The 20,110-nt window shown below is 43.5% G+C and overlaps 1 protein-coding gene across 1 annotated transcript in view; it reads right to left on the reverse strand.

Annotated features, from left to right (window-relative positions):
* The window catches only part of LOC112068032 (E3 ubiquitin-protein ligase DTX1), a 61,347-nt gene extending 42,859 nt beyond the window's left edge, over positions 1–18,488 (reverse strand). Inside the window, exons 1-2 of the mRNA XM_024135025.2 lie at positions 17,598–18,488; positions 15,501–16,187 (exon numbers count right to left, since the gene is read on the reverse strand). Of these exons, the coding sequence (XP_023990793.1) occupies positions 15,501–15,786 (286 nt within the window). The 5' untranslated portion in view covers positions 15,787–16,187; positions 17,598–18,488. The remainder of the gene's footprint in view (positions 1–15,500; positions 16,188–17,597) is intronic.
* Positions 18,489–20,110: the final 1,622 nt, after the last annotated feature.

The following is a 20,110-nucleotide window of genomic DNA, read 5'->3' on the forward strand; positions in this document are numbered from 1 at the left end:
TGACTGTGTAACGTGTCCTGACCTGTTTTATGTTGTTTTTGTATGTGTTTATGGTCAGGGCATGTGTTTTCGGGTGGCAGTCTATGTTATCTGTTTCTATGTATGGTTTTTGTTGCCTGGTATGGCTCTTAATTAGAGGCAGGTGTTTTGTGTTCTCCTCTAATTTAAGAGTCATATTTGGTAGGGTGTTTCTCACTGTTTGTTTGTGGGTGATTGTCTTCCGTGTCTGTGTCGGTGTCGTTACCATACGGGGACTGTTTGGCTGTTCGTTCATTTTGATGTCGTCTGTTTCCTGTCCGGGAGTTATGTTTAGTGATGTAGGTTTATGTTCAGGTTTCGTCGACGTCGTTTTCTTGTTTGTAAATTTGAAAGTGTGTTTGTGTTTCGTGTTGCCATCGTCGTGTAAATAAAAGGATGGCTTTATTCCCTGAAGCTGCATTGGTCTGATGATCCGTTTTCTCTCTCTCCTCGTCTGAGGATGAGGAGAGCGACACCTTACAGAATCACCACCACGCTAAGACCAAGCGGCAAGGGATGCTAACAGAGCAACAAGGACTCCTGGACTTGGGAGGAGATCCTGGGATGGTAGAGGACCTTGGGCTCAGCCAGGGGAATATCGCCGTCCCAGGAGGAGTTGGAAGCAGCGAAGGCTGAGAGGCGCTGGTATGAGGAGGCAGCGCGGCGACGCGTTGGGAGCCGTGAGTCAGACCCAAAATTGTTTGGGGGGCACACGAGGAGTTGGCGCAAAGCCGGGTAGGATTACCTGAGCCAACTCCCCTGCTTACCGTGGAGGTAGAACGGCGTCGTACTGGTAAGACACCGTGTTATGCGGTAAAGCGCACGGGTGTCCCCAGTACGCGTGCTAACCAGTGCGGCTATTCCACCTTGCCGCACTGGGAGGGCTAAGTTGGCATCGAGCCGGATGCCATGAAGCCGGCCCAACGTATCTGGCCTCCAGTACGTCTCCTCGGGCCGGCGTACATGGCACCAAGCCTTACAGGTGGTGTCCCCGGTTCGCCTGCATAGCCCAGTGCGGGCTATTCCACCTTCGCCGCACTGGCAGGGCTACGGGGACCATTCAACCTGGGTAAGGTTGGAGGCTCGGTGCTCAAGGAGCACGTGTCCTCCTTCACGGTCCTGTATAGCCCGGTGCCACCTCCACCAGCCACAAGTGTACAGTCTCCGGTGGCAGCCCCCCGTACCAGGCTGTCTTCCGGGTTTCTCTCTCAGCTGTTTCCTCCTCTCCAGCGCAGCCTGCCTATACCACGCACCAGGCTGTCTCTCCGTCTCCTTCCTACAGGTGTGCCCGTCTGCCACGGCGCCTAGCTGCCCGCTTGCCCAGCCGGCGCCCTGAGCTGCCGTCTGCCCAGCGGCGCCTGTGAACTGCCCGTCGTGACCAGCGGCCCCGTGAACTGGCCCGTCTGCCGCGGCCTGAACTGCCTCTGCCAGCGGCGCTAGCTGCCCGTCTGCCATGAGCCTGCAAAGCTGCCCGTCTGCATTGAGCCTAGCAAAGCTGCCGTCTGCATGAGCCTACAGAGCCTTCAGCATCAGCAGACCGCCAGATCAGCCAGAGCCTTCCGCCAGACCGGATCAGCCAGAGCCTTCCGCCAGACCGGATCAGCCCAGAAGCCTTCCCCAGACCGATCGCCAGAGCCTTCCCGACGATCAGCCAGACCTTTCCGCCGACCGGATCAGCCAGAGCTTCCGCCAGACCGGATCAGCAGAGCCTTCCGCCGACCGATCAGCAGAGGCCTTCCGCCAGACCGGATCAGCCAGAGCCTTCCGCAGACGGATCAGCCAGGCCGTCCAGCAGGACCAGCCAGAGCCGTTCCAGCCAGGACCAGCCAGAAGCCGTCCAGCCAGGACCAGCCAGAGCCGTCCTGCCATGACCAGCCAGAGCCGTCCTGCATGACCTTCCAGAGCCGTCCTGCATGACCTGCCAGAGCCATGCTGGCCCATGTTGACTCCAACGCTTTCCACAGTTATGTCAAGTTGGCTGGATGTTTTTTGGGTGGTGGACCATTCTTGATACACATCGGAAAATGTTGAGCGTGAAACACCCACCAGCGTTGCTGTTCTTGACACATTCAAAACGGTGCGCCTGGCACTTACTACCATACCCCGTTCAAAGGCACTTAAATCGTCACTCTCTGAATGGCACACATACACAATCCATGTCTCAATTGTCCCAAGGCTTAAAAATCCTTCTTTAACCTGTCTCCTCTCCTTCATCTACACTGATTGAAGTGGATTTAACAAGTGACATCAATAAGGGATCATTGCTTTCACCTGGATTCACCTGGTCAGTCTATGTCATGGAAAGAGCAGGTGTTCCTAATGTTCTGTACACTCAGTGGTACAGTATACACATTCTATAATGTCTTTATAGTCATAGCATAACATGAAGTAGTCACGGGTTCAACATGTTGATTAGTCATAAGCTGCTGTGGAGTTTCAAGCGTGTTGATTTCCATGCTAAAATAGCATAGAACATTCATGTCTCATGGGATGAAATTACAAACAACAGTGTTTGTGTGTCTAATGTCATGTTCTGCATATGTAACACTCATGTAGTGTTCCGTGACAGTGTGTGATGCATAAATGGGGTTACTGGCTTCTCTACACTGGCTTTCCATCATCAGGAGAAAGAGAGAAATGGTAGAGATGCAGCACTGAGGTTATGTATGGCAGTGTGAACCCTATCAGACTGGCAAGTGTCAGGGAGAGTGTTAGGGTATGATAGCGTTGGCTGATAAGCTCCTGTGTTGTGCTATGGGAGTTGGTGGAGTGAAAGGGGATCAGTCCACAGCAGTGTTTAGGGGTTCAAACACCCCTCTGGGAAGGTGAATGGATCGATCCACGTTGGATATGAACCAACCCATTTCCAGCCTCCAGACAGATATTCTTCCACACACACATGTACGGATGCACTTATGCAGGCACAAGTTGGTAAATACATTTTTTACACTTCACCACAGACTGGTATCTTCTCTTCACAAGCCAGTGCTGAACTGAGATCTGTGTAACCCCTGTGTTAAAAATGGCAGTAGCATGTAGATGTGCCTGGCAGGCTTATAGAGAGAGGGGCCCTGCTGCACAGGCTGTGGTGTGTGCTGCTGCCGCCATGCTTCACTGAATACAGGGAGAATAAGAGTTAAAGTAGAGCTGCTGTGGTCTCATTAGGGTAGTATGGGCTATGGGTTTGGTGTGTGTAGGTCTATGGTCTGGATCCTACCCATTGGTGGTCTGGGTTTGCCCAAAGCCACAGGAGACTGTCCAGATCCCGGACAGCGTGAAGAGAGAGAACACACACCACCCAAATGACAGAGCACTCACACTCAACCTGGCTCACCATGGACACACAAGCATAACACAACACTGCTGTGTCCAGCCTCTAGCTCCATCCACAGCTGCAGTAGACAGAATCCCCACTGGCATATAAACCATGGTCTTCCCAAGGAAGAATACGAGGCCCTACAGCAGTCTGATTGATTGTGGTTTTGCACCTGTCCTTCACATAGCAAACATCCACTGTAAACAAATGTATTGAAAGCCATAAACAGAGCTGAGGCTACAGTTTCATGTAAATGGTGGCAGTGCATCAATATGGCATTGCCTCTCACCAGGGCCCTATATGAAGACAGATCAATAGGACAGCCATAGCTTGAGGAGCCTATCACAGTTTTTAGGAGGAGAGGGTGTCCAGGATGTCGTCCGTCTGGACCTTTTGTGACAGTTTTATCCCAGCTGAGGGGGAAGGTAACACGGAGAATGCCACAATGAGGAGCGATAAACGTCAGGCCCAGCGCCATGGTAATGGCTGACAAATGGTTGTCTGGCTCCTCTCTCTATCTCAGCCACCCAGTCCTAGACACGTGCAGCTCTCTGTTATACTCTATAAGAGGGCACAATGACAGGAAGAGCAAAAAAGAAATCACCCACGGCACTTCTTTAGGCAAGTTTGACAGGCAGCCATGCTAAGTTACTGCCTCTGTCACATTCACACCAGCTAATATGATTTCAATCCACATAGCAAAACATTATTGTTAGCCAATGCTGTGAAACCTAAGTGAGTTGATATTTTATGAAAAAGGAATAGACCGCACTAGCTGGTATGGGACACAGTCTTTTCACACCATTTCAACTGGTGGGCGGTGCTATACGTCACAATGGGCGTGGGTTTCAAAGTGCAACTTAAGGATTGTCTGATACGCGTCCACGTTCAACCGAGAACCCTCCTTCTAGGACCTCATTCAGAAATTAAGGGTTTATACTTTATAATTGCACTTTCATATTAATACATCATTTTGCTTTATTTGAACTAACGATAGCTAGCTACCAAGTGACCAAAAGGCTTCTCAACAGCTTTTACCCCCAAGCCATAAGACTCCTGAACAGGTAATGAAATGGCTACCCGAACTATTTGCATTGTGTGTCTGTGTCCCCCGCCAACCCCTCTTTTACGCTGCTGCTACTCTCTGTTTATCATCTATGCATAGTCACTTTAACTATACATTCATGTACATATTACCTCAATTAGATCGATTAACCGATGCCCCCGCACATTGACTCTGTACCGGTACCACCTGTATATAGCCTCGCTACTGTTATTTTCACTGTCATTTTGGTTAGGGCTTGTAAGTAAGCATTTCACTGTAAGGTCTACACCTGTTGTATTTGGCATACGTGACAAATAAACTTTGACTTGATTTGAAGTGGCTGTTTCCCCAAAAGTGAACGATGTGTAACTCATGTTTTGTTTGCTAGCCAACCAACAATGTCAATGCCGCTACCAAGACAATCTACTAAGATTGCCTGAATAGAATATATGAAACTGATCATGACTAGACTTCATCTATACTGAACAATAATATAAATGCAACATGTAAAGTGTTTTTATTTAGTTTTTATTTCACCTTTATTTAACCAGGTAGGCAAGTTGAGAACAAGTCCTCATTTACAATTGCGACCTGGCCAAGATAAAGCAAAGCAGTTCGACACATACAACAACACAGAGTTACACATGGAGTAAAACAAACATATAGTAAATAATACAGTAGAAAAAAAATAAGTCTATATACAATGTGAGCAAATGAGGTGAGATAAGGGAGGTAAAGGCAAAAAAAAGGCCATGGTGGCGAAGTGAATACAATATAGCAAGTAAAACACTGGAATGATAGATTTGCAATGGAAGAATGTGCAAAGTAAAGATAGAAATAATGGGGTGCAAAGGAGCAAAATAAAAAATAAAGAAAATACAGTAGGGAGAGAGGTAGTTGTTTGGGCTAAATTATAGATGGGCTATCTACAGGTGCAGTAATCTGTGAGCTGCTCTGACAGCTGGTGCTTAAAGCTAGTGTCGTGTCTTTACTGTCATTAAATTGAAGACTTAGTTTTTATCAAAGATTCTCTGTAATTAGTTATTCCGCGATCAACTAAATAATAACGTAATAATTAACTAGGAAGTTGGGGCAACAGGGAAGTAGTCAGATTACAAAGTTATAATTTCCCAATATAACCTTTCAGATATTTTCATATCTGATCAATAGTCTTCTGATTAATMATTTATTTATTTTACCTCACGTTAGTCTCATTCCAAACGTTGTAAATTGTTGGTTATCTGCACGAACCCAGTCTTCACCATGAGTTCAATTGTCAATTGTCTTAAATCATTTATTTATTACTAACTAAGTAATTCACAGAAATGCATAAACAAACAAACCTACTTAAAATGGTTACATGAAATGGTAGGAGAATAAGCCCTAGTGGGCTGAACCGGCATGGCGGCTTGTTAGACAAAGGGGAAATGGGTGGGGYTCGACCAAGAAGTCACTGCAGAGTTCATAATTATAACAATTGACATGCTAATGCTTTACACATGAACGCTCACTCATTCGGGAACAATTGCAATCAATATATATATATATTTACGCTCAGTGTGTCGTCTTGATCGCTGGAGAAAGGTTAGTTTCTGTTGGAGAGTTTCGTCCGTCTCTGTCTTGGTTATTGTGGATAGTTCAGAGTGACATTCGTTATAGAATGGATGTTTCGGCGGGTTGTCGTTCTTCGCGTTCAATGATACCGAATTCCTAGCTGCAGACTAGTAATCAATATCAAAGACTTGTTCTTATTCTGTCGGTATAGTCTAAGAGTTTAACCAACCAGGGTATGGTTATAAAGATTCAGCAATGGTACACAACCTTTGTTCCTCTCCTAATGGAGAAAAACATGTCTAGTGATAATTTTCTCAGAGTTGGTTTTATTAGGATTGCAGAAAGGGCTTCCCAGGATGTCTGACCCAACTGGGCCAGGGGGCGGGTCCTCTGGATTTAGTTCAAATCAAAAGGAATTGTATTTTTCTCATTAAACAGTCCAACTCATAATTACACAATTATACAAACAGTATCATACTCACTCATTCATCTTATACAACAATTAGATGTAAACCTCATATCTGAGGCTATTATATAAACAGTGGTATGGTAATGTAGCCACACAGTCTCCCATGAGTTTCCCAAGTTGTGAAAAACGGACCAGTTAATAGCTGGAATCTTCACCGATCTTTTAACTTTTTCCGGAACATGAAATCTGTTTCGTACCTCAAGTTCTGTGAGGTGGAAGAAAATCCCTTTGTTCTCTTGAAAGTTTACCCTCTGCTTATACTGTGTGTCCATGAGGAGATTCTCAGGAATTTACGACGTCTCTCTGGCACAGCATTGGTTGAAGAGGAAAGGGGGAGACAGGAGTGGCAGGGAGAGGGGATGGGCTGATGTACCCAAACAGGCAATGTCATCACACTATGTGGGAGATAGTGTTTCCAATTTCAGAGAATTTTTGTAGTTCATTCTTCAGTCATTGCAGCAGAGAACTGGAAGAGAGGCGGCCAAAAGGAAGAATGGTTTTCGGGTGACCAGAGAGATATACCTTGGCTGTGAGCGCGTGCTACAAGTGGTGCTGCTATGGTGACCCAGCGAGCTGATGATAAGGGGGACTTTACCTAGCAGGGTCTTGGTAGATGACACTGGAGCCCAGTGGGTTTGGCGCACGAGTATGAAGCGAGGGTCAGCCACAGAGCGTACAGGGTTGCAGTGGGGTAGTAGTATTAGATGGCTTTGGTGACAAAACGGATGGCACTGTGATAGACTGCATCCAATTATTTGAGTAGGTATTGGAGGCTATTTTGTTAAATGACATCGCCGAAGTCGAGGATCGGTAGATAGTTTAGAAGGGTATGTTTGGCTGCATGATGTAAAGGATGCTTTGTTGGCGAAATAGGAAGCCAATTCTTAGATTTAACTTTGGATTGGAGATGTTTGATGTTGATCTTGGAAGGAGAGTTTACAGTCTAACCAGACAGCCTAAAAGTGTATTTGTAGTTGCTCCACATATTCTCCGTCAGAGAACCGTCCAGATAGTGATTGTGTTGGACGGCGCGGGCAGGTGCAGGCAGCGATCAGTTGAAGAGCATGCATTTAGTTTTACTTGTATTTAAGAGCAATTGGAGGCCACGGAAGGAGAGTTGTATGGCATTGAAACTCGTCTGGAGGGTTGTTAACACAGTGTCCAAAGAAGGGCCAGAAGTATACAGAATGGTGTCGTCTGCGTAGAGGTGGATCAGAGACTCACCAGCAGCAAGAGCGACATCATTGATGTATACAGAGAAAAGTGTTGGTCCCATGTTTCATGAGCTGAAATAAAATATCTCAGAAATGTTCAATATGAACAAAAAGCTGATTTCTCTCAAATCCCTGTTGGTGAGCATTTCTCCTTTGCCAAGATAATCTATCCACCTGACAGGTGGGGCATATCAAGAAGCTGATTAAACAGCATAATCATTACACAGGTGCACCTTGTGTTGGGGACAATAAAAGGCCACTCTAAAATGTGCCGTTTTGTCACAACACAATGCCACTGATGTCTCAAGTTTTGAGGGAGCATGTAATTGGCATGCTGACTGCAGGAATGTTCACCAGAGCTGTTGCCAGAGAACTGAATGTTAATTTCGCTACCAACMTTGTTTTATAGAATTTGGCAATACTGGCAACCGGCCTCACAACCGCAGACCACGTGTAACCACGCCAGCCCAGGARCTCCAAATTTGGCTTCTTCATCTGCGGGATCGTCTGAGACCAGCAACCCGGACAGCTGATGAAACTGTGGGTTTGCACAACCAAAGAACTTTGCCATCAGAAACCGTCTCAGGGAAGCTCATCTGCATGCTCGTTGTCCTCACCAGGGTCTTGACCTGACTGCAGTTTGGCATCGTAACAGACTTCAGTGGGTAAATGCTCACCTTCGATGGCCAATGGCACGCTGGAAAAGTGTGCTCTTCACAGATGAATTCCTGTTTRAACTGTACCAGTCAGATAGCAGACAGCGTGTATGGCGTCGTGTGGGCAAGCGGTTTGCTGATGTCAACGTTGCAAACAGAGTGCCCCGTAGTGGCGGTGGGGTTATGGTATGGGCAGGCATCAGCTACGGACAATGACCATAATTGAATTTTATCGATAGCAATTTGAATGCCCAGAGATACTGTGATGAGATCCTGAGGCCCATTGTCATGCAATTAATCCGCTGCCATCACCTCATTTTTCAGCATGATACTGCACGGTCCCATGTTGCAAGGCTCTGTGAACAATTCCTAGAAGCTGAAAATGTCCCAGTTCTTCCATGACCTGAAGACTCACCAGACGTCACCCATTGAGCATATTTGGGATGCTCTGGATTGACGTGTACGACAGGCTGTTCCAGTTCCCGCCAATATCCAGCAACTTCGTACAGCCATTGAAGAGGAGTGGGACAACATTCCACAATCAACAGCCTGATAAACTCTATGCGAAGGAGATGTGTCACGCTGCATGAGGCAAATGGTGGTCTCACCAGATACTGACTGGTTTTCTGATCTAAGCCCCTACCTTTAAAAAAAAAAAGCTATCTGTGACCAACAGATGAATATCTGTATTAACCGTGTCATGTGAAATCCATTGATTAGGTCCTAATGAATTTATTTAAATTGACTGATTTTGTTATATGAATTGTAACTCAGTAAAATCTTTGAAATTGTTGCATTTATATTTTTGTTCAGTGCAATTTCACTGCGATTGGTTAGTCAATATGCAATAATACCTGTATACTGTCATTGCTGGCTTCATTAAAAACTGTTAATCTGATGGATTTTGGATGTCCTTGGTTTTATTGATTTGTTCAAGGGCCTATACGTGAGGCCAACTTTGACATATTATCCTGGAGGCATACTTATACACCCAGTCTAATTACTTTGCGTGCATGATATCTCCTAACCTTAAACAATGCAAAATTTGGATACAAAATTATTTGCTTCAATTCTGTGGCTGAATGAAATAGCAAACGTAATGTGAATTCAGTGATTACATTTGTTTACTTCATCTTTGTGGCTCCCTGATGAAACAGTAACACCCATTAGCCTACTGTAGGTAGGCTTAGCCAACCTGTACTCTATGGGTTGAATAGATTCTAAGATCCGGACAGCAGCTCGTTCTCGGCACTGTGACCTCGCCCGCATGCATGCATACTCTCCCTCAACACACTGCGACGGCAGATACATCTAAAACTCAGACAAAAACGCTTTGATAATCTTAGGCAAACACAATCATAACTCAGACGCAAACGTGTCCAATAAACAGAAGCAACAGAGGTAGGCAGATGAACACCTCAGTGGAATACATTTGGAAGCTCAATGACCAAACAACCTAAAGGATGAATGAAAAGCCTAGTACGTTACGGTTTATTTTTGCTGGGATTGTAACCTTTGGTTTATGTACTGAATATCTATTGGATATCTCTATTTCTAAGAATATCTCTATCTACTAACTAGAAAGGTCGCTTTGCTCATCATAAATGATTGATAGGTTTGTCACCACTGTGAGTACTGGGAAGAGACAATAAGATGAACCATGAAAATACCACATCAAAACCAAACATGAAAATGATTTATCGTTSACAATTTTTTTTWATTTTTTACAGAAAATATAAATTGTTCTTTTTTTATGGTGATGGAGAGTGGCGATTATAGCAGTTGCTCACTTGACAAACGCTCCGCTGCCTCAGCAAGGTCATGACATTAAAACTGTAGCATAGAAGAGGAGGGAATGGAAGTGGAACTGACAGCGTTTTTGAAACATGAAATCGTATTCAAATCCGTTCATATACACCCCCAGGAAGAACATGACACTTTTTTTTGACATTTTCTGACCAAGCGAGCCCTTTTTCACAAACTCATAGAATGTTTGGGAATAATGTAGATTCAGGCATTTGTGAAAATTCTATAGCAATATAGAGTGGGGAAATGGCTGTGTGTTTGGACAATTTATAGACATTTATAGCAACAAATAAAACCTAAACAACATGTCTTGTCCGGCCCGGAGTCTACACAGACCGGTGCGCCATAGCCAAACAGACCTTTATGCAAATAACTATTTGCCACACGGGCCTGCCATCATACACTTTAGACTGGACTGTGTGTTTACAGGCAGTAACAAAAGCGCGACTTTAGATCACTAGAACACACGCATTCGCCGTGAATGTATTTCTGCAAATATGTAAATACCATGGGAGTCCTCTTAGATTTGGGAACTTTACAGTCCTACTGATCAAACAACCATGAAAAGGTAGGCTCTCTCCCTCAGTTATGTACATCAACAACAACAAGATCAACAACTAATGATAGCCAGAGCGAGATGAGATCAAATCTAATGAGTGAACATTAGATAAACCCTCTGACACGTTTTCAGCTAGTTGGCCTTCGATGGGGAATAAAATGCTTGTCRCAACCCACATTTTGACAACTGAATGGGAACTTGCCTGCCCGCCCGCCCATTTGATCGATGCCAAATACATTTGATTGACAACTAAGGGTGCGTTCATAAATTGCCTCCAGTGTGCTCTGGGTCGTTCGTAAATTCAGAGCGTTGTCAGATTGTCTGTTTGTAAATTCAGAGCGTTTCGCGCTCCGAGTGTTCAGAGTGCGCACTGCACTATGACACTGGACGCTCTGTCAGAGGAGTAGGGTTGATCCGAGCGTTCCTCCCAAAGGTAGTCAAGCACCCAAGCTAACTAGCTCAAGTTGGCTAGCTTGCTAACTACTTCCAGACATTAATGAGAGAACACTTAACTCTGACCATTTTACTCACCCTAGCAGAGCTAGTTAGGCTATTTACATGTTATCTAGAGCATTAGTGACTAACACTGCTGCTGGCAACAATTTAATTACTTTTTTGCTGACATTTACTGACACTGGTCATATTCAGCGGGTGTTGCGCGTCTGTAAATTCATCAGTTATTATGCGCTCTCTGGCACACAGACGAGAGTGATCTGAAAACGGAGTAGATCGGCAGAGTTAATTTACGAACACAAGCGATATGCTGACTGGATAACAGTTGTTCAAGTTCAGTATAGCTAGTTAGCTAGCAAAGCGATTCACATTTCTTGCTAGCTAACCAAATTACACCTGCATTTCTAGCTGTAGCCACAGAAACAAGATATGAGGGGGAAAAGTCGGTCACTCAACCACTCCTCCAATGACATAGCATATTTAATTAATGGGACCTCATGAGTCAATACATGTTAGAATCACCTATGACAGTGATTATAGCTGTGAGTCTTTCTGGGTAAGTCAAACCTGGATTGTACAATATTTGCCCATTATTATTTTTTTAATTCTTCAAGCTCTGTCATGTTGCTTGTTGATCATTGCTAGACAGCCATTTAAGTGTTGCCAGAGATTTTCAAGACGATTTAAATCAAAACTGTAAAAAGGCCACTCAGGAAGATTCAATGTCGTCTTGGTACGTAACTCCAGTGTATATCTGGCCTTGTGTTTCGGTTATTGTCCTGCTGAAAGGTGGATTTGTCTCCCAGTGTCTGTTGGAAAGCAGATTGAACCAGGTTTTCCTCTAGGACTTTGCATGTGCTTAGCTCTATTCCTTTTTTTTTAATCCTAAAAAACTTCCTAGTCCTTGCTGATGACAAGCATACTCATAACATGATGCATCCACCACCATGCTTCAAAATATGAAGAGTGGTACTCAGTGATGTGTTATATTTGCCCAAAACACAATGCTTTGTATTCAGGACAAAAAGTTAAGTTCTTTGATACATTTTTAGCAGTATTACTTTAGTGCCTTATTGCAAACAGGATGCATGTTTTGGAATATTTTTATTCTGTACAGGCTTCCTTCTTTTCACTCTGTCATTTAGGTTAGTATTGTGGAGTAACAACAATGTTGTTCATCCATCCTCGCAGCAATTTAACTCTAACTGGTTTCAAATCACCATTGGTCTCCTGAGCAGTTTCCTTTCTCTCCATTAATTAAGTTAGGAAGGATGTAAGATTTTATGTATGATTTTTAAAAATTACAATGCAAAACATCCACATAGAAGCGACAACATACAGATGCACACAAACATCCACAACATCACCCATGCCCAGACCCACCTGCTCACACCCCATCTCCAGCGCCCGTATCACTCTCCGCCACACGGCCTCAAACTGCACCATTTTGTTTCTCTCCGTCGCCCACATACTTTCAACATTTAGATAATAAAGCATTTGACCTTTCCATTGTGTTAACGATGGAGGATTGGTTGATTTCCAGTTAAGTATATACAGTGGGGAGAACAAGTATTTGATACACTGCCAATTTTGCTGGTTTTCCTACTTACAAAGCATGTAGAGGTCTGTAATTTTTTATCATAGGTACACTTCAACTGTGAGAGACGGAATCTAAAACAAAAATCCAGAAAATCACATTGCATGATTTTTAGTAATTCATTTTCATTTTATTGCATGACATAAGTATTTGAATACATCAGAAAAGGAGAACTTAATATTTGGTACAGAAACTTTGTTTGCAATTACAGAGATCATACGTTTCCTGTAGTTCTTGACCAGGTTTGCACACACTGCAGCAGGGATTTTGGCCACTCCTCCATACAGACCTTCTCCAGATCCTTCAGGTTTCGGGGCTGTTGCTGGGCAATACGGACTTTCAGCTCCCTCCAAGATTTTCTATTGGGTTCAGGTCTGGAGACTGGCTAGGCCTTTGAGATGCTTCTTACTCCTTAGTTGCCCTGGCTGTGTGTTTCGGGTCGTTGTCATGCTGGAAGACCCAGCCACGACCCATATTCAATGCTCTTACTGAGGGAAGGAGGTTGTTGTCCAAGATCTCGCGATACATGGCCCCAATCCATCTCCCTCAATACGGTGCAGTCGTCCTGTCCCCTTTGCAGAAAAGCATCCCCAAAGAATGATGTTTCCACCTCCATGCTTCACGGTTAGGATGGTGTTCTTGGGGTTGTACTCATCCTTCTTCTTCCTCCAAACACGGCGAGTGGAGTTTAGACCAAAAAGCTCTATTTTTGTCTCATCAGACCATGACCTCATTCCTCCATTCCTCCTCTGGATCATCCAGTGGTCATTGGCAAATTCAGACGGGCCTGGACATGCGCTGGCTTGAGCAGGGGGACCTTGCGTGCGCTGCAGGATTTTAATCCATGATGGCGTAGTGTGTTACTAATGGTTTTCTTTGAGACTGTGGTCCCAGCTCTCTTCAGGTCATTGACCAGGTCCTGCCGTATAGTTCTGGGCTGATCTCTCACCTTCCTCATGATCATTGATGCCCCACGAGGTGAGATCTTGCATGGAGCCCCAGACCGAGGGTGATTGACCGTCATCTTGAACTTCTTCCATTTTCTAATAATTGCGCCAACAGTTGTTGCCTTCTCACCAAGCTGCTTGCCTATTCTCCTGTAGCCCATCCCAGCCTTGTGCAGGTCTACAATGTTATCCCTGATGTCCTTACACAGCTCTCTGGTCTTGGCCATTGTGAAGAGAGTGTGTGGACAGGTGTCTTTTATACAGGTAACGAGTTCAAACAGGTGCAGTTAATACAGGTAATGAGTGGAGAACAGGAGGGCTTCTTAAAGAAAAACTAACAGGTCTGTGAGAGCCGGAATTCTTACTGGTTGGTAGGTGATCAAATACTTATTCATGCAATAAAATGCAAATTAATTACTTAAAAATCATACAATGTGATTTTCTGGATTTTTGTTTTAGATTCCGTCTCTCACAGTTGAAGTGTACTTATGATAAAAATTACAGACCTCTACATGCTTTGTAAGTAGGAAAACCTGCAAAATCGGCAGTGTATCAAATACTTGTTCTCCCCACTGTAGGTTTTTTCAAGATGACAAGAAAATTATTTGTCCAACCCATTGGGTATCTCACTGCACCCTCATATGCCATGTCTTGAAATATGCAGACAGACGGATTAAAAGTACATTTTCATTGTACTACTCCTGACAGCCAACTTTCTAACTCCGCCCATAACTTTTGGGCTTTATAGCATTCCCAGAAGGCATGGATTATTGAGTCAATATTAGTTTTATACTTCCGTTGTGCTGTAGAATTTGTGAATTTTGTGTAAATTCTATACATTAGTTTATACTGGACTAAGCGTACATGAAATTACAGAACTGTAATTTCATTAGTTATGTTCCAACATTCCCTCCAATATCAGTTATTTTAAAGTTTGGGTTCCAGTAGCTTATATTTTTCTTGAAGAGTTTCAGTTGGAAAGGCTCTCTGCAATGTTTTATATATAAATATATATATATCTTACCTACCATATGTATATATTTTCTGACTCAAATAGGGTTCCCTCAAGATTACTCTGAAATCCAAAAGATTCAAATCGAAATGTCTTGATATGAAACTTTTAAGTTGCATGTATTTGAAAATATCTACAATGGTCAGTCCAAAATTGCTTTTTAAATCTGTCATGGAAATAAATTAATTTCCTTTTACCAAAGGAATGTTCAATGTCTTCTTTTAAAAAATGTTACCCATCTACCAGTAGGTGTCCTTCTTTGCAAGGCATTGGAAAACCTCCCTGGTCTTTGTCGTTTAATCTGTGCGTGAAAGTCACTGCTCGACTGAGGGACCTTACAGATAATTGTGTGTGGTGGGTACAGAGATGGGGTAGTCATTCAAAAATCTTGTTAGTTAGAGTTAATCCATGCAAATTATTGTGTGACTTGTTAAGCACGTTTTTACTCCTGAAGTTATTTAGGCCTGCCATAACAAAGTGGTTGAATACTTATTGGCTCAAGACTTTTCAGCTTTTAATTTTTTATTAATTTGTACAAATTTCTAAAAACAAAATTCCACTTTGACTTTATAGAGTATTGTGTGTAGATCAGTAACACAACACCTAAATGTAATCGATTTTAAATTCAGGCTGTAACACAACAAAATGTGGAAAAAGTCAAGGGGTGTGAATACTTTCTGAAGGCACTGTAAATAAAATGTACTGCATGCTGTGGCATGGACTGCACCTTTTACATTGTTCATCTATTCAACCATTGAAATTCATAAATAATAGGAAATAGTTATATCATTGTCTGTGACCCCTGTATGTATCACATGATGATGAACTACACAGTTTATTTTAATGGTTCTTACCTGTGTCCTGTCTGAACTGGTGCATGGACTGCAGGTCTATGACGTAAGGGGCAAGCTGGGCATCCACCTGTCCAAGGACCACAGTCCCCCGCGTATCCCCCTTCAGTACGTTCTCTATGTGGTGGCAAGTTGTCACGTTGTAGGGCCGCCAGCGCCCATGTTCATTCAGCCACTCCCACACCACCACCCGGGCCAGGTTCTGAGGGGGGTACCCCAGCCCGTTGACCGACACCAGCACCCCAGAGCCTGGCCGTGCCATTGTCCCACTATGGTAATCGTGGTTCATCCACTCCTACTACAGCACAAGAAGACCACTGCTACCCAGCAGGTCACCAGAGATGCCCACACATTTKTTTTTCTTTTTTAAAACAACAATTACAGCTGTGAGGTCAGCAGTCACTCTGATAGTTCTCAGTCAAATGGTGTTGTTTCCAGGGCACAGGTCCGGTGGAGTCTTCTGGTTCACTCAAGAAACTCACTGTCTTACTGAAGGTGTTTTCTTCACTGCAGTTTTGACTTCTTCTTTGATCAGCGTCTTTTTAAAATGCCAAAAGCAGCTAGGCTCCCTCCTCTTGTGGCGTGATGTGTTTGAAGTAGCTGAAGATGTTGATGCTGATGAGCTTTGCAAAAGTATACAGCCGGAGCAGTCTCAGAAAACCCCAGCAGAATGAACATGGGATATACACTCTAAATCAGACAGGAGACAGGAAAGTACATGTGATACAAACCAGATTGAAAATGCACAATGGTATAATTGGTCCTGAGTTGATTTAAAAAAGAAATCTCACCATGTCTTTTAACTAAAGGGGGAAAATGGCAACAACAACCATATTAAACAGATGACCATTTAAATACATTCATAGGATACCATCAACACTTGCAATGCTATTACCCCATAATAAGCATGCTGCTGCAGGAGCATAAATTCTTTGCGTAGTGATTTCTAGGTAGTAGGGTGACACAATTCCTCTGTTATGAGCATATTTATCAACTGCAGGGTTTCCCAAACTCGGTCCTAGGGCCTCTCATGGGTGGACGTTTTGGTTTTTGCTCTAGCACACGTGTCAAACTCATTCCACGGAGGGTCGAGTGTCTGCGGGTTTTCGCTCTTCTCCTGTACTTGATTGATGAATAAGGAACTCCCCTCACCTGGTTGTCTAGGTCTTAATTCAAAAGCAAAACCAAAAGACACAAGGCCCTCCATGGAATGAGTTTGACACCCCTCCTCTAGCACTACACAACTGCTATAAATAATCAACACACAATCCATTTTTCTCTAGCACTAAACAGCTGCTTTAAATAATCAACTCACTATCCATTTTTTTCTCTAGCACTACACAGCTGCTTTAAATAATCAATTCACTATCCATTTTTTTCTCTAGCACTACACAACTGCTTTAAATAATCAACTCACTATCCAATTTTTCTCTAGCACTACACAGCTGATTCAAATAATCAACTCATTATCAAAATTAGATGATCTGAATCAGCGGTGTAGTGCTAGGGCAAAAACCAAAACGTTCACCCCTGGGAGGCCCCAGGACCAAGTTTGGGAAACCCTGATCAATAGCAATGTAAGGATGATTGGAGTCAACCATGCCATGGATGTAGCCTACACAAAGCAAAACCATAGGCATGGGGATGAAGATTGTAATACCATGGCTTGGCAATACTGGACAATCATGATCCACACACTGCCCATCGCGTAGAAGGGGTGGGGGTTGGTTTGGGATTTAATTACTACAGCTTATTTATTCATCATTTACAATCATGGGCACGATATTCCACAATGGTATACAATATTATCGAGATCTCTATACCGACATTTTGCATTCCTATTCACCTTTCAAGCGTCTGTGTTGAATATAAATATAGCCTAATCCAAAACATAGTACTGAGATGTTAATTCTAAATAAAAAATATATAGGCTATAGACGTTAAAGCACAATTTTCGCTGGACTCGATAAACCATTGTAATAATCGAGGTTAATTGTTCTAATCCAGTGGAGTTTGCATTGACAGATTCATGCAAAAAGAAACACAGGTGCAAAATCAAATCATAGGTTGTGATCTAGGCTATAACGCAGGCATACTTACAAATGTTGTCTTCTATTGTGCAGGACAGAAGCGTTATTCAAGCCTGTAATATTTCCTTCCTTAAAATTACAAATAAAAATGCTTTTCAGATTATGGATACCCTCATAATCAAGCAGTGCCTCGTGTTATTTCCAATTATTTGCTATGTTTTGTTTTTTGCATCTAGGTTTATCGAAACTCCGACAGTCCGCTATGGATAAACAATAAAACGCATGCCCCAATTACAATCAACCGAACGTTAGAGGTGCAGAACCATTCTTGCTGTAGGACTGTTCTGGTGTTTTCCCCTTTGATGTATTAAATGAATTCGCTTATACACTGAACATGCAAAGTGGTCCAAAATTACGCACAAAGGTCCACGAGCACCTGTGATGCAAATCTCTACCGTCCTCTTGGCTACGCGCGTAATCGCGTAGAGTTGTGGAAAATTCAGAGGATGTTGCGTCGCTAAAGTGAAAATGAGACGACGGTGAACAGTCTATTCTAAAAACAGCAACATATTGGTAACATGGAAATGAATTAAATCAACTATATAAGCCTATTTATTCAACAAATGTTAAAAATCATTGCATGAAATTGGTCATCTTCAACGCTTTGATCTGAGGGCTTCCCGTGAATTTCATTAGGCTACATTCGGTAGACCCAAGTCGACACTGGGAGAAAAGCCTACGCGGTGTGCACATAACAGCACACTGGACTGTTGCTCCACAACCCTCAGTAGCATCGTTGTGGGAAGCGACAAAAGAGATAAAATAGGATAGTAGGCTATAGAGAGATAGGCCTAACAGAAAGACCAGTCTTGCGGCAGCGGATACTTCTACGTATGACTTGAGTTATGAATTTTACATTATTATAGTGTAGCGAACCGTGTCTAGGTAAACCTGTTACGACCTCCCCCAAAACGGGTCAATACTTATTGAAGCAGTGGTTAGCAGGTCTGACTACGGGCTGAAGAACATGGGTTCGAGACCTGTAAGGGGCGCTACACTGTTGCCGTTTGCAAAGATTGCTACATTGGTGGGATGGGGCCATCAGAGAGGTGTGCAGTGTGAGGGACTTGGTCTAGGCCAAATCCCAAAGTGAGCCCTATGTACTTGTAGAGATTTGACTGTGTTACAGTGTCTCAGAGTGCTGATATAGGATCAGTTTGGCCTTTAAGGTCATAATTAATAAGATTAGGCAATATGGACAGGAGGGGACCTGATCCTAGATCAGCACTTGTGGTAAAGTTGCCTTCGCCTCTCTCTCTCTCTCTCTCATATAGTGTAACCTACTACAGTCTCCGCTAAGAGGTCTAGTCCTGTACTTGTTCTGCAACTCCATAGTTACATGGTTCAAGCCCTGCTCTGGCTGTGTCTCCTCAATCACTACYCCTATTTGTTCTATCCCTGTATGCTCTATTTAGTCTTTTGATATAAATATTTGTCGTTGACAGTCTGTACTGATAGTATAGTGACATCTTGTGTCTAGATATGGAAATGTAGGCTATAGGTAAGTAATGCAATTATGCCCACAATTTCATTCATCCCATAAACTGTCTCTCCGTATCTTTCAACCTATGATACAATATGAGGCCCTTTTCTGCCTATAAATAACACATAGAAAATGCAGTAGATCGACTAGATGAGCCAGTCCTTTTCTTTTGTAACATAAATAATGCAAATAGTAAGCAACTGTGCGCATGGGGACAAATATCGTACTTTTTGGAGAAATGTCCTCTGGTCTGGTGGTGGAAACATTGCTAGTTAGGGAAATTATACTCAGGTTCGGAGTGCCTGAGGTTTGTCTGCAGACAATGGGACACATCTCATAGGAGATGTGGTTGCCCAAGTGGCCAAAATTATGGGTGTTGACCAGAAGTTTGTGTCCATCTATCACCCGTGGAGTAACGGGATTACAMAGAGGGKTAATTAAATGATCAAAGGGGGATTGCAAAAGCCTGCCATTCCACAAAAATGCGCTGGGTGGAATGCTTGACCCTTGTCCTCGTGAAAATGCGCAGCAGCCTTAACAAAGGTATTGGGTGTACACCTTATGAAATGTTAACAAGACGACCAATGAACAACCCAGGGGTGAGACCTATGACTGACCGACAGATAGACATAACTAAGACATAGTGTGACCATTTTGAGTACATGAAGGAACTAACTTCTGTTGTAAGTTTTCTCRACTCTCACACTAGGAAAGCAGCAGAACCAATCCACGAGGTCCGGATGGCACCATCTCTCCCATCCCAGGCTTCTCCCAGGTTGGCAACCATCCTGCTTTAGGACACAGAGGAGGAAAGAGGCTGAGATCCACCGATGAGGAGGGGCCAGAGGAGAAACGGGGGAGACCACAGCCAGAGGGCCGAGACCAAAGGCCAGAAGAACCAARAGAGGGTTCTGCCACAGAACCTGAAGAGTCATCAGATGTCGAGGACACCATCATACACACACACTATGGTTGTGAATCAAGAAAATCGCTACCATGGAAACACACATGCATGGTATTTATTGCTCTCCAAATCCTAC

This window comes from Salvelinus sp. IW2-2015, unplaced genomic scaffold, assembly GCF_002910315.2.
Source record: "Salvelinus sp. IW2-2015 unplaced genomic scaffold, ASM291031v2 Un_scaffold19, whole genome shotgun sequence".
Lineage (NCBI taxonomy): Eukaryota > Metazoa > Chordata > Actinopteri > Salmoniformes > Salmonidae > Salvelinus > Salvelinus sp. IW2-2015.